General features: G+C 34.5%; 3 protein-coding genes across 5 annotated transcripts; 2 read left to right on the top strand and 1 right to left on the bottom strand.

Moving 5' to 3' along the window:
* The first annotated feature begins 1,083 nt into the window (after nucleotides 1-1,083).
* On the top strand, nucleotides 1,084-3,884 carry LOC143465042 (UBX domain-containing protein 1-A-like). Of its 2 annotated transcripts, none has more exons than XM_076963168.1 (7): nucleotides 1,084-1,298; nucleotides 1,375-1,520; nucleotides 2,658-2,751; nucleotides 2,920-3,039; nucleotides 3,123-3,354; nucleotides 3,433-3,616; nucleotides 3,715-3,884. In XM_076963168.1, the coding sequence occupies exons 1-7, from the start codon at nucleotides 1,249-1,251 to the stop codon at nucleotides 3,756-3,758; spliced, it is 870 nt and encodes a 289-aa protein (XP_076819283.1). In that variant the 5' UTR covers nucleotides 1,084-1,248; the 3' UTR covers nucleotides 3,759-3,884. The 2 variants fall into 2 exon arrangements, with proteins under 2 accessions (XP_076819283.1, XP_076819292.1); XM_076963177.1 differs by having other exon boundaries at nucleotides 1,101-1,294.
* LOC143465026 (acidic fibroblast growth factor intracellular-binding protein B-like) lies at nucleotides 3,484-7,181 on the bottom strand. Of its 2 annotated transcripts, none has more exons than XM_076963154.1 (8): nucleotides 6,343-7,181; nucleotides 6,119-6,263; nucleotides 5,824-5,950; nucleotides 4,984-5,084; nucleotides 4,692-4,825; nucleotides 4,449-4,588; nucleotides 4,235-4,381; nucleotides 3,484-4,150 (listed from the first exon to the last, which is right to left on the bottom strand). In XM_076963154.1, exons 1-8 carry the CDS (start codon nucleotides 6,431-6,433, stop codon nucleotides 3,980-3,982), a joined length of 1,056 nt encoding a protein of 351 aa, XP_076819269.1. In that variant the 5' UTR covers nucleotides 6,434-7,181; the 3' UTR covers nucleotides 3,484-3,979. The 2 variants fall into 2 exon arrangements, with proteins under 2 accessions (XP_076819269.1, XP_076819262.1); XM_076963147.1 differs by having other exon boundaries at nucleotides 6,059-6,263; nucleotides 6,343-7,041.
* Nucleotides 7,182-9,895: 2,714 nt separating this feature from the next.
* LOC143462900 (EF-hand calcium-binding domain-containing protein 9-like) lies at nucleotides 9,896-10,586 on the top strand. Its single transcript, XM_076961213.1, has one exon. The coding sequence runs from the start codon at nucleotides 9,918-9,920 to the stop codon at nucleotides 10,506-10,508; it is 591 nt and encodes a 196-aa protein (XP_076817328.1). The 5' UTR covers nucleotides 9,896-9,917; the 3' UTR covers nucleotides 10,509-10,586.
* Nucleotides 10,587-13,694: the final 3,108 nt, after the last annotated feature.

Below are 13,694 nucleotides of genomic sequence, written 5' to 3' on the forward strand. Positions count from 1 at the left end.
TAAAACGCGTACCAGAACAATCGTTTCCTGTTGAAGATTAAGAAAAAAGTATGGCGTCACAGAATTGTACTACCGGCCATTGTTAGTAAAATAATAACCGATTACAATCGTGTGAAGTTTATCTTACTTTGATTATATCCTAGCCTGCACAACACTACAATTATTGAGCTGAGCATATTTTTAATAACAATAACATAGCAAACCACTTAAAGACAAGTTGCTTATAATTTGAAATAAGACTCATTTAGTATGGCGCAAATGCCAAGTAATTTTGAAATCCTTATCTTGCCCCTTTCTTGCTTAGCCATAAGAAGATTTGGCTTGTACATATTTGTGAATTTTTCTTTGACAACGCTATATTTTATTGTTCTTGAAAGTATTACCGGTATGTGGTGTTGATCATGTCAATGGCTGGCAGAACAGTAAGCACAATGTCTCAGCGACATGTTTTTTTTCTATCTCTAACCAGTCTAATAGGGGACAACCAGATCAGTGTACTACCGGGCATCAATTGAGCTTTGGGCAAACTGTAAACAGGTTAAACTATAGGTTAGTCAGTTAGTGATAGTCTGGTACTTCACTACCTTTGTCTTAAACTTAGGCAAAAGTTAATTGAAGAAAAAATTTGTAATTTATTGGTTATACAGTCAGACCTCATTAACTCAGACCACTTTGTGTCATGGAAAAATTTGATGATTGGTCAATGACTTTGTCTAAAACAAGCACTGGAGCAGTAGAAGTATGGAAAATTTACGTATAAATATGTAACATTTTTCGTGATCTGAATTATGAATTTGTTTTTTCTATTGGTTTGGCGTATACGCTTTAAAATTGTCATGTCAGATAGCGAAGTTTACAGATTAGAGGGGTAAAATGCATGGAAAGAAGTCTGTTCCCAGCAGTTTCATGCCAGCTAACGGGAAGGGAATTCCATTTTTTGCAGTACCAATTTCAGTATTTGAGTGAAATTAAACACTCAAACAGAAACTGCAGTCCAGCTCATAACTTATCTTGCCCCAGCTGCCAAAATCATTATAAAAGTTTGCACTAAAACTTATAAGCTTTAAGTATTATGAGTACATATATTTAATATTTTCAGTTTGTCCAGTTGCTGATTTACAGTACAATTGTGTAGAAGCTATAGCCGAATAGACCTGTTGTTAGTAGCTTGTAAATGCAACATCACTCTATACGCTTGTTCATGAGGTCTAAGTATCAAGAAGGGCATATTTTAAACTGAAACGAAGCATGTCTGGAGTGGACACACTAGTTGAAATGGGATTTCTTAGAAACCGTGCGTGAGTCATTTATTAAGTAATTGACCTTAACCAAATTTGTGTGGTTGCTGTGAATATTGTTTTCTGTGGTCATAAGGGAAAAGGCTTGGACAATTATCGGTGACAGAGGTGTGCAAGCAGCAATGGAGTGGTTATTAGAACACAATGAAGATGCAGATATTGATGAACCGTACCAGCCACCAAAGGGTCATGTACTTGGAAAAGAGGGTGCTGCTGGAACAGGTTAGTTTTAACTATCTAAGTACTGACATTTATAATAGACCCATTCCAAGTTACCGCTGCTAACTATTTTAGATGGCAAAATTTTTTTTTGCCTCTACTTAGCAATGGAGATTGCCATTCTGAGCATTGTATTGTAACAATTTCTCTCAGATGAACAGCATATGAATTTCCCCACTCCAAAAGGAAAAAATATGATATTTCTTATGTTACTGCAGTTTAAATTTTATACAATAAACTTGTTGGATATGTGGTTAGCGAAGCATACAACATAAAATGAGTTTGAGTGGAACTAGTTTTCCATGCATTTCAAGCAAAGTTTAAAATAAAACACTAGAAGTAAATTTGGTTTTACGTTGCATACTTCGCTTATCATATATCCAGACGCCATATTGCAGTCAAGTGTACATAGGATTCAAAGAATTGAGAAACAAAAGCTAGGTAATATTTTTTCCTTCACAATAAAGAAATTTATATGCTACTCGCCTAAGTGAAAAAATACTGCCACAAATGTTAAAAAAGAGTTGAAAATGCATTTCACTGAAATTAGGAAAAATGGCTAGAAATTGCGTATATGCCATTTCGTTGCTCATCTGGTGTACCAGAATGATTAAGGTCATATCATATAGAATGAAAAGACAGATTGCACCATGATGTTATACGGGTAGTTACACTGGCCATTGTTACTGATTTTGCTAGGTGATTAGTAGGTTGCACAGCCCATGAATTATATGTAAAATGCGCTTAATATAAATATATGCAACACATATACAGATAAAATTTAACTTTGAAGATAGGTTAGGGATGAAGATATTTATGAGAGCGTTTGGGATTGCATGCATGTACTGTATGTGGTAACAGCAGGTCAGTAACACATAAGCAGAGGTGGGTAATATTGCAGTATTATAGTAGCGCATAACTGTACTGCAGTACGTTTTCAGTACCGATACTTTTTCAAAAAAAGTACTCAATACTGTTAATAAATTACTTTTTTGAACAAATTTTATTCAGTTTTGGTACTTTTTGAGTGATTATTCAAAGGATTTTTGAAGTATATTATTCAAAAGTTCTCATGATACTTTCAAAGTACCAACTGCCCACCTAATCAAATAAGTCACTTTCAATGCATTTCATGGACAGATGAGCAAATTCCGGAAGCATCTACTGAAAAAGTTGAACAACCCCTTGAAAAAACGATTCTCTCACCTGAAGAAAAGGAAGAACAGGCCAGAAAGTAAAAACATTTTGATATTGATATTCATCATCATGGTTGATTGGCTGTATTAAAAATTATGGTAAAGTGCTAATCTTTAAAACTTTTCTTTCACCTATAAATAATTTATCAAAAGGTTGAAGTGATATTTATCTTTAGCATTAACTTCAATTTATATATAACTTGCAGAATTCAAGAGAAAATACATAGAATAAGAGAGGAAAAAGAAGCTCAAGAAAAGAAAGATAAAATAGAAATGGAAAAAATGAGGAGGAAAGATGGTCAAGATCTTTCCAAAATAAAATCTGAGTAATGCTTTCGCCATTTTCTTTTTAATCATTGTATTCTATCTTATGTTTCTATCGCTTAATGTTTTTAACTCACCCTTAAAGACTGCAGTGGAAGGAAGCTCAGAAACAAGCTGAAATTCGTAAACGTGAAAAGCGAGAAGATATGTTAGCTCGACAACGCGTAAAAGAACAAATTGCAAGAGATCGTGCCGAGAAAAAAGCTCAGCAAGAAAAAGAGAAATCTGTAAAAGTTGAACAAGAAGCTAGCATCGACAGAAAAGCTACTTCTACCCAATCTGCTTCAAAAACTGAGCACACCCATGCTAGGATACAGGTGAGCAGTTCTTATCTTTGGTAATGATCGCTTTCCATTGCTTCAAAGGCTATTTCTGTCATGATGAAATCTCTGCAGATACGATTACCAAATGGTTCACAAATGGTACAGAAGTTCAGTGCACAAGAACAGCTTTCAGCAGTGCGTTTATTTATTGATTTGAATCGCAAGGATGGAAGTAATGAACCATTTAATTTGATGACAGCATTTCCAAAAAAAGTTTTTACTGAGGAAGAGCACCAAATGACTTTGCAAATGCTTGGTAATCTCAATAATGTCAATACCTGCTTTTATGGTAACTGTGTCAGAATTTAAACCATATAATAAAATAAGCATAATTATCTTGTCTGTATGTTTTAGATTTAACTCCTTCAGCCGTCCTTATTGTTACAAAACCGCTTTGAAGAAGGAACTTTGCTTTCAAAGAAAAAGAAAAGGATGTAAAATCAAAGAATACATGAGAAGCATTTTGCTCTTTTGTTATCAATTGAAGTTAAGTTTATTACCAATAAAAGATTTGAAAACATTAATCTTTGTATACAAACACATACTGAAGAATAATATACATAAAAACAATGGAAATAATTCACCATTGATTCGCAAAATAAGAAAAAAATCATTGCTGTCATTTCTTATATATTTGCAAAATACATTTTGTCGTAGTTTTGATATATTTGTCCCATGTCAAGCTAAGCTGCTCTATTTGCGGAAGTTGCTTTGCTGCTGCTGCATAGCACTGCAGAAACATGTTTACTCGTTCTTTGTCCCATCCACATGTCCTGCATGGCTCAACGACCTGTGGTTCAAGGGTTAATATGATGGAATCAAATGTGTCTCAAACCACCACCATGCAGTACAGCTAGTGGTAGAAATTGGTTACCTTTTCAAAGATATCAATGAAATAGTCTCGAATTTCCTTCGATTTGTATAAACATGAAGCAATTCCAACTATTCCTCTTGACAGAGGACGAAATGATGCTTCACACCATTGTGTACCTGCCAACTCATCTGATCCTTTCAGCTCGGACTAATAGAAAATGATGTCATAAAATCAGGAATAGTTAGTAACATAAGAACTTCTAAAAAATTTGTACCAGATGCAGTAACTCCCTTGCTTTATTGACAGTTGTGTTTTTGTGTTTGTCAAACAATTTTTGCTCTGAAACCAAGATTTTAACGCTTCTGAGATCATGCAAAAATTCAGGATCAATCTCTTGTGGCAAATCTGTGCAATCTGAATATGACTATAAGTTAAAATCCAAGTACTGTGATATCACTAATTCATAAAAAAAAGTCATGTGAGTATGTCTATCTCCTATTTATTAAACTTTCTTTACCTGTTTGTGAATGTGTCCAGGATTCAATTAAGAATTTCGAACATTCAACAAAATCTCTAAATCCTAAACAGGAAAGTTTTCGTTTGCTACAGTCAAATCGATGGTTTGCCAAAAACACAACTGCTGCATAATCCCTGGATATTCAAGTTTGCATAAAGCACATCCATAAAAAGTAGAAGTAGAAATGAAAAAGATTATTAACTGTTTAAGCCTTAAGGCATCCAAACTGTTAGCACTGTCAGACATTAATGTCATAAAAAAATTAACACATCATATATACCTATTTGCTTACCATGATAGACTGAGAGGAAGCTGAAAGTGTTTTTGTATATTCTTTACTAAACTTCCAGACATGTCTTCCACCGCCTTAAATATCCTTCGACAGTTGTCAAACTAAAAATGCATTTTTGTATGACACATATAAAATAAACAAAGCAAAAGATTGCGTGTGACACCCTGCGCAGCACATTATCACTTCCGTAGCGGGTGCAGTGAGTGTTTAAAACAAGAGGAAGCTTGCTCGAACCATTGATGAGGTTAAATGTCATAAACTGGGCCAAAATACTACATAATAAGTGTAGAAATAACTAACCCTGTAGAGCAAATTTTACGAAGCAGTATAAATCTTTAAGTTTGCTTTGAAAACAATACCGACAACAGTATATTTCTTGCTTTTTTGCACAAAAAGTTTAGGTTTGAGTAAATCTGGCAGTAAACCTCGAGTTTGTGAATACACTTAAAGTTGGTGAGGCTCGCGGCGAGCTTTCGGGCTCATGTTCGACATATCTCTAGAACAGCAATGTGCAAGCAAAGTAAACTTTAATTCTCCTTGTTTGATAACTAATAATTAATAGTCCAGTTGTGGCATATCATAAAGACAACAAAGATTAGAAAGAACTGGCTGGTTAACAAAAATGATCACTATTTCATAAAATTAACATTCATTCTTTAGATTTGCTACAATTTAGAAAGCCAATGACGCGTTGGTGTCACCTCATTCACACAGAAAATCGGCAAAATTAGAAATAACCTATACAAGCAAGCAACAATGTAATTCAGGCATCTGCTCAACACCATTAAAGTACATGCAAGGGACAATAAATTAAAGAATAGCATACATGTAAACTGTTACCTGTCGTTGACAATATTTTAATTTCTTCTGAGTTTTTGCACAAATTTCATCAAGATCCCGACGAGTGCTTTTGTTCAGTTTTTTACCAAGGAACTCTCTTACAACAACTTCATCCAAAGCATAATACCTTTTAATAGATCAGCAATACATAAAAGTTTTAGACATTATTGAAGAATATAATCATACAAGCTTAACAATCTCACATAATGCACAAAAAGACAAAATAACATCCTACTTGGATATCACAAGTTTTTGAGAATCCATAGATATCTGATATGTCATTTGGTTTGCTAACATTGTTGGGTAGTGCAGCATTGGCTCTAACATTCCAAATATGCGAAACTGATCCAGTACATAGCTGTAGAATAGAAATTCTCTTCCTTCTTTTTCTTTGTGTTCATCCTTATCCAGTTTCATGAGATAATCTCTGGCTTCTTCAGCTGTTTATCCAATTGAAAAATTAATATACATCAACACACAATATAGGCCTTTAGAATGTAATTTGTTTTATAAGCTTACCTTCAGCTTGTTCCAGCCATAGCTCATATGCAGCAAAATCAATGGACACAATATTGCCAACAAATACATCAACATCAGGAAGGGACTCCATAACTGTTTCACGACTTTAAAATGTATTAACTAATAAGCTGTTAGGTTGTAATTCTGTTAAGGACAGTGTACCCTAAAAAGATCCACCAAATGAAAACAAAGATGATTGTTCCACTGTGTGTAAGTACGCAGCTCATTCAATCACAGTTAAAAATATACAGTTACAATACACCCATTCCGAGTTATAGCTATCATCTTGTTTTGAGTGCTAAGATTTTTTTGATTGCCTATATTTAAGAGTGGAAATTGTAGACAAACTTTGATTCATTTTTAAATTGCAAACATTCTGAGCAAAGCATGATTTGGTCGCTCAGGTTGGTAGCATAGTCATGTCGAACAAGTCCAGTGTGTAGGATTTGCTGTAAAATAAGAACCAAGAAACATATTTTCAATATTTTTTCTTCATAGTGAAAAGAAATTCATATGTTAATTACTTAAGTGAAATCTTAGCAACTTGATGCCACAGTCTATATTTCATGGCATAATTCGCCGAGATCTCAGGTGTACAATGACTAGCCAAATGTGCACCTATTTAATCTTTCCCCGGTGCAATTCTAGGCTAACGCTTGCAACTATACATTACTGAATCAATTTATCTATCCAGTAATCCAATATCGGATATATACTCAGTAATCAGAAAATGTTCATCAATTCTAATCGAAATTTGGCCAATTATTATGGGTCATTAGTAACACTTTGATGATCGTAAACATTTTTTACAGTGTTGCATGTGACCTTTTCTCTGCTACGAATATGTTTTTACTCGTGCTTTGTGCAATACATTATGGTTATAGTACTTGCTTGCAAAAACTACTCATAGTCGAATATATACACTAATAAGCTGCACAGACTTTGTGTGTGTGGTCTCATCTCAATATGAAACTGTAGTGCCGGTAGTGGTAAGCAATTCGCTATAGCGAGATAGCATCTCCCTATGGTAGGTACCACAAATGAAAAATGACCACATAAGGTTATACACCATTTGAACAAACTTTTATAAATGAAATTAAATTTAAACCATTATGTATGTGCAGGTATGTATATTACATAGTTATTATTATTATATTACTATATATATTACATAGTCAAGTGTGCAGAAAGTTTACTTAAAATTGACCTCGGGTGTGCAGCTGCCACGAGAAACAAACCGGCCGATGCCTAACACGTTTGCAATTTAAAATAGAATCAAAGTGGGTCGACAATTTCCATCGTTAGGTATTGGCAATCAAAAATATCTTGCCACCCAGACATAGTAACTCGGAAAGAGTCTATTTGATTAGAACATTCAAAAAGTAAATTTTGGCTATCAAGGTTAAAACAGTAGCTAGGCTATGTAATTACTGGAAATGCTATCGCAACATTGCAAAGCATTCTATACTTTTTCAACATTTCATAAAATACCTATGATAGATGGTGTCATGGTGCAATAACCATTCCAGTAATGAGCCTACATAAAAATAATATTAAAACCCTTGCCATAGACCAGCTTGCGGCGAAACTAACCGATTATTTATTTTCCAAGATCATAATGGTGAAGTTTAGCATAGCCGTTACTTAAAGCAACAAACACAAATAACTGAACATGCAGGCCTACTACAGTAATGGGAGTGTTTAAGTTAACTTCCAGTTTTTTATGCTCATTGATTTTCTGATACTCAATTAATTGTGAAAAACCTGGTCATGGCCATGCACTATTGATTTCCGGGCGGGTGTATGGGCTATTTAATCTAACATCTGCGAGATCCGGACCTCCAGGTTTTACCAACTATAGTAGCCTGCCTAGTTATTAAGGGTTCATGACCTAATTTAAAGATATAGGCTTTTCAATGCAAAGTACATTAGCCTAAATCAAGAAGCTACTATCGCAAATCCACATCATAAACCTACCCTAAATTTTGGCTTGCAACGAGATCTAAGGTAGGACTACCTACAGTCTTAGTTTGGACAGAATCCTTGTAATAAAATTTCTATAACAATCATCTTAAAATTTTAGGAAAAATACTCCAAAAAACCAAAATTTCCAACCGACACGAAATTCACAACTTAGCCTGGACCTGCAACCAGCTATCGCCAAAGCCATAACAAACCAGCCCATATCGACGGAACATTTCTTAGTTTTTTTATTATGACGCTTTGAGTGCGGGACATCGTCATAAACACTGTGTTGCCCGCTTGAAATTCTCTCCCTATTGAGAAGTGACCCCTTGTTAACCAAACAGCTGTTGTTTTCATTCTATATAAGGGGTTTACCCAAATTAGCAAGTTTTACTAGAGTTCGAAAAATTTGTATTTTTCAGCTTTCATCGGGAAAATTTACAGTTCTAACAGCTTTTAGTCTTTTAGTATAGTGTGATATGGCATGGAAAATTTTATCTTCAAATTGAAAAAGAATTTTGTCCTATTAAAACTTTACGATGATAGTTTACCCAAAGAGCAGGCCCAGATTAAGTTAAGACCTTTAGTGTCCCTAAGGATTTGTGGCCCAATACAAATGTAATTGAAAAATAAAGAACTATTTTTTTCAAGCAAAGTGTAGAGTTTGTCTAGTTTCTGATAAAATCCACATCAAATTCAATTTATATTTGCTACATATGACTTTTACTGTTTATCAATAAGTGATTTATTCCAGATTTTAGATATAAAGTGTGACAGCTTTGCGCTACCAATCAAATGAATTGAATCCTACGCGGTCCTTACTTCAGACACTTCGAAATTTTAACCAAATTGAATTTATTTCATCTATCTTATTGCACGGTAAAGTTCGTAACAGGATACATCCGTTTTCTTTCCATTAGGGCTAATAAAAACCCAAAAAACTTAATGAAACAAATGCTTTGTATAGGTAAAAGTTTAAATAAGTTTAAAGCAAAGTTTAAAGTTAAAAACAGGGTGTCGAACCGGTATTAAACCTGAACCTTTAAACTGGTTTGAGCGGATATTTTTTTAAAACCGAACCGGAACCATAGCCCTATATAGTAAATTTGTCTGAACCCAAATCGAACCTAAACTATTGAAGACTAAGAGAAAAAACCCGAACCGGAGTCGATTCTTTCTCGATTATTGTAACCATATTTTCGGTACAATAATTTCATTCAAGACTTATAGAAAACGTGTTTTCTTTTCCTATTTCAAAACGTAGAAAGCCTAAACTAAGGAATATCACTCAAGATGAAATTCCTTGAGGTAACAAATTGCTACTTGGGCAGTGTAGTTGAAGAAATTAAAAATGGTTAGCTGAATATTGTCATTCGAACCCGGAGCGGAGTGAGTGTGTGCGGCCGATGCAAACCTGAACCGAAGTAGAACCGGTCCTGAGTTAAACGATTTTCGGTTCGACTGCTTAAAATTTAAAGAAAACTTCTTCTAATATCGGTGACCGGACAGAGGTCGTTTGTGACATCACAACGTATGTATTACTTTAAGTTTTGAGGGAAAAATATCACATTTTGTTGAAATTCATCTTTAAAATACAGTTTTCCGAAAACATGAAAGTAAAATCAAATACTTTTGACTATTTGCATTTAGATAGATCTTTTAGCTTGCTGACAGTGAAGAACACCCGCTTAGTTTTGGAATATTTCAATTACCTGGACGTACATAGAAAAGGCAAACTGAACGATATCCAGTTCTGCCAGTTTTTGAAACAAGTAACCAACTTAGATAAAAGACAGATTCTCCTCGTTATGGATATGCTTGATCAACAAGCTACCGGATATATAGGATTTCAAGAGTTCTATTTACTTGTATGCATTTTGATAGCGCTAAAAGACAGAGTAGAAAAGCAGTTTATTTTTCGGCATTCGAAATTAGTATTTGAAATGATGGACGAGGATGGTGGTGGGACAATATCGGCAGATGAATTTGGTCAATATGGTTTTCTTTTCAACTTGAAAGATCATTCCGTTCGCGATATATTTTTCGAATTTGACGTTTCAGGAGACGAAGAACTTGATTACAAAGAGTTTAAAATGTTTGCTATGGCCTGTATAGACAAGAAAAAAGAACTGGATGACAAGAAGAAAGAAAAACTGTTGAAAGGAATGAATGAGCAAGACGGCATAAAAACGTTGTCTTGACATTCAAATAAAAAATATGTAAAAGCACAAAGAAAGTATTTTGGAGGAATGTTCTTAGTTCTACTGAATTTGGTGTTTAAAGGCAATGTACTAATTTTACAGGAAAATTAGCTGTAAAGTAAAGGGCTCTCCTGTAAGCGTAGAAACTCATGTAGCCTATTAAGATATAACGAAAAGACGAAAAGTTACGAAATGCTCTCATTTGTTATCTGCACAACTGGTTGCTTATTGTGGTAGTTTTAAACACGACATGTCTAAAATTGTTTAACTAAATTCAACACTTTGACAGTCTGGACCAGTGGTTCCCAACCGCGGCTCCAAGCTAGCCTTCTTGCGGCTCTCAATGAGCCCTGAAAATCCAACAAAAAAATAAAAAATCTATTTATAATAATTAGGGCGATTATTATTATTATAATTGGGGCAAAAACTGGATTTGTAACGGTGTTCTTCATATGCTACAGAAAGTACCGTTACCGAGTATCGAGTACCGACAAAGTACCAAACTACTTTTTTGAAACAGTACCTAATAGGCTACCGGTATCCTCGGTAAAATTTTTGCCAAGTTCCGGTACCGTTACTGACGATACTTTCAAAATACCGACTGCCCACTTATTTGTATGTATAGTACTAGAATAGCCTACATTCGAGTTAAGCAATTTTTGAGACAAAAATTCAAAATTTGTTGCGTTTCACGCATTTTTAGCAAGGTGGCCTCGCGCCGGAACTAAGCAGACTCCATTATCCCTTTCGGTGTTCATTTTTCTCACTTATTTTGACGAGTGGTTGCGAAAAGACTGCTTCTCTCCCTGAGCGTTGATAATTCTAGCGTAGGCCTAAGTCTTCGGCTGAAAATCGGGTCTATAACCGTCTTCCGACAAAATTCTATACTAAAAATACTTTAATGATGCTATGCTCTGTACTGTAAGTAAATGAAATTATGCAATTAAAATATTTTTGCTGTAACGTAAATTAACCAAGAATTAACACAACCAAGTCAATCATTTATGTCGGCCTACACAGTGGGCTAATGATAGCCAGATCTACAGGTATATTCCATCTATACATAGGCCTAACTGTTATTTGCAACCTAGATGTAAGCTTCTTTATATCTTTCATATTTTTCATACCACTGAATTAATCGCAATGCATAGGCTACATGTCATGATTGCATCCGAATACGTACCTGATGGCACCGCTATCGTGCTCTGTGCTGGCCATAGAAATGGGATTTTGGTCCCTTAAATGGAATAGAAATTTAGGTTAACTGTATTAGCCTATGTCAGTGGTTCTCAAACTGTGGTACGCGTACCACTAGCGGTACGCGAGAGCTTTTTAAGTGGTACCGCGTACCGCTGAACATGATTTTCGATGTGCTGTGAGTAATGTGTTACCCTGGATAGACAAGCTTGAGCAGAAGAAACAGTTGCATCTATCAAATTATATTGTGTTTTCTTGTTATTCATTGGTGTTATGGTATAGTAATAACGGTAATAACTATAAATACCGGTACATTTGAGTAAAGTAAGTCATTCAGGAGCCAGGTGGTACGCAGTGTAGTAAAAAAAACGAATGAGTGGTACGCGATCGGAAAAAGTTTGAGAAACACTGGCCTATGTTATAACTTTTAAGTCTAAGTAACTGTTAAAAATCGCTTCGCACGTATGACTTTTTCCGCCGAAATAGTAGTGACAACCGTGTCCATGTTACCAATGGTATGATTTGTATTGATTATGTACAGTATTATGTTATATTATTAGGTGTAGGTATTATTATTTTGTTTTTATGGCATTATTTTATTTTAATTTTTTTAAGGAGTATTGCTTTAATTTTTGGGATTTCTATGATCTTTATCTCCAACCAGCGGTTAACCACCATGACTACATTTATAAACAACAATTTTTCGTTGTATTTTTTATCTGCACATTTTTCAGCGTTTATCGTTCCAGAGGCTACAATCATTGTCTCACCGGAGAGGCTGGAACCTAAAGTAAAGTAGGAGGATTCAGATTACGTACTATCCAATTTTGTTTAATTTATTCAGGTCTTTTGCAGAAGTGCACAATCAGATATTGTCACAACTTGAGTAGCTAGGGTCAGCTGGTCTAGTTTGCAAAGGCATCCTGTGGTTATGCACTTCTGCACTAGACCCACTTATTCTATAGGCCTATATCTGCATGTATGGTTGTGTTTCGTGGCATTGTTTGTTTTTTTATTTTTTTCACCTTCTGAACTTGTTTATTGTATGTTGGGTGTAGGACCGTGTCAACCATTAGCCATCTTTATCATTATTCCTGTCTTGTATGTTTTAATTCCTTGGGTTTTGCTGTTTTTCCGGTTCATTATTTGCTGGTGGAATTGTTAGTCAAATGACTATTTCATCGTATGTCACAACCTGTTAGGAGAATGGGTATGTAAAATGTTGACTTAAGCTATTTAAGGTTTTATTGGAGTTAAATTTAGACCAAAAGGTAGATTTCTCGGTTTAGGTTACTGTGTTATAACATTTAAGTTAGATTAAGAAGAAACTGTGAAAAATAACTTCAAACACACAATTTTTTCCTAGTGAAATACTGACAGCCATTGTTATTTTATCACACTATAGGCCTATTGGATAGCATTTTATTTTTTTTTCCCTTTCAGATAGCGAAGAAAAATAAACAATAGAATACAATAATAAAGCCAAAACAAAAAAATTTAACAAGTTAAGTTTCACACAAAAGTTTTATATTATGTATAGGCTAGGTATAACATTCTAATGCATCTTTTGCTCAGCTTATTCTTTGGTCAAACAGTTGTAGCATGCTGTAATCTACTTTATTATGCTTGAAAATGCTAATCAAGTCATTACAACAATCGATGGTGGGTGGCCTGCGGTAGTCTAACCTATCCACTTCAAGACTTGACTTGACTCAAGTTACCAACAAAATTAATCTAAGTTGTCATAGAATCGGTTTGTTAATTGTGAAATATTTTGTTTAAAAATCACACTGCAGTATATTCTATTTAATTTACAGAAATGTCATGTATAGGTAATTTTAAATGTTAAGGGTGCATTGCAAATAGGCAAGTACATCACGAATATTTAGAATATCAAAGTATGTATATATATTTTGAATATCAATGGTATCAATGTATAACAAAAAGTATATATGATGTAAATTGTGACTTTATGACTTGGAATCAGAG

This window comes from Clavelina lepadiformis, chromosome 1, assembly GCF_947623445.1.
Source record: "Clavelina lepadiformis chromosome 1, kaClaLepa1.1, whole genome shotgun sequence".
In the NCBI taxonomy this organism is placed as follows: Eukaryota; Metazoa; Chordata; class Ascidiacea; order Aplousobranchia; family Clavelinidae; genus Clavelina; species Clavelina lepadiformis.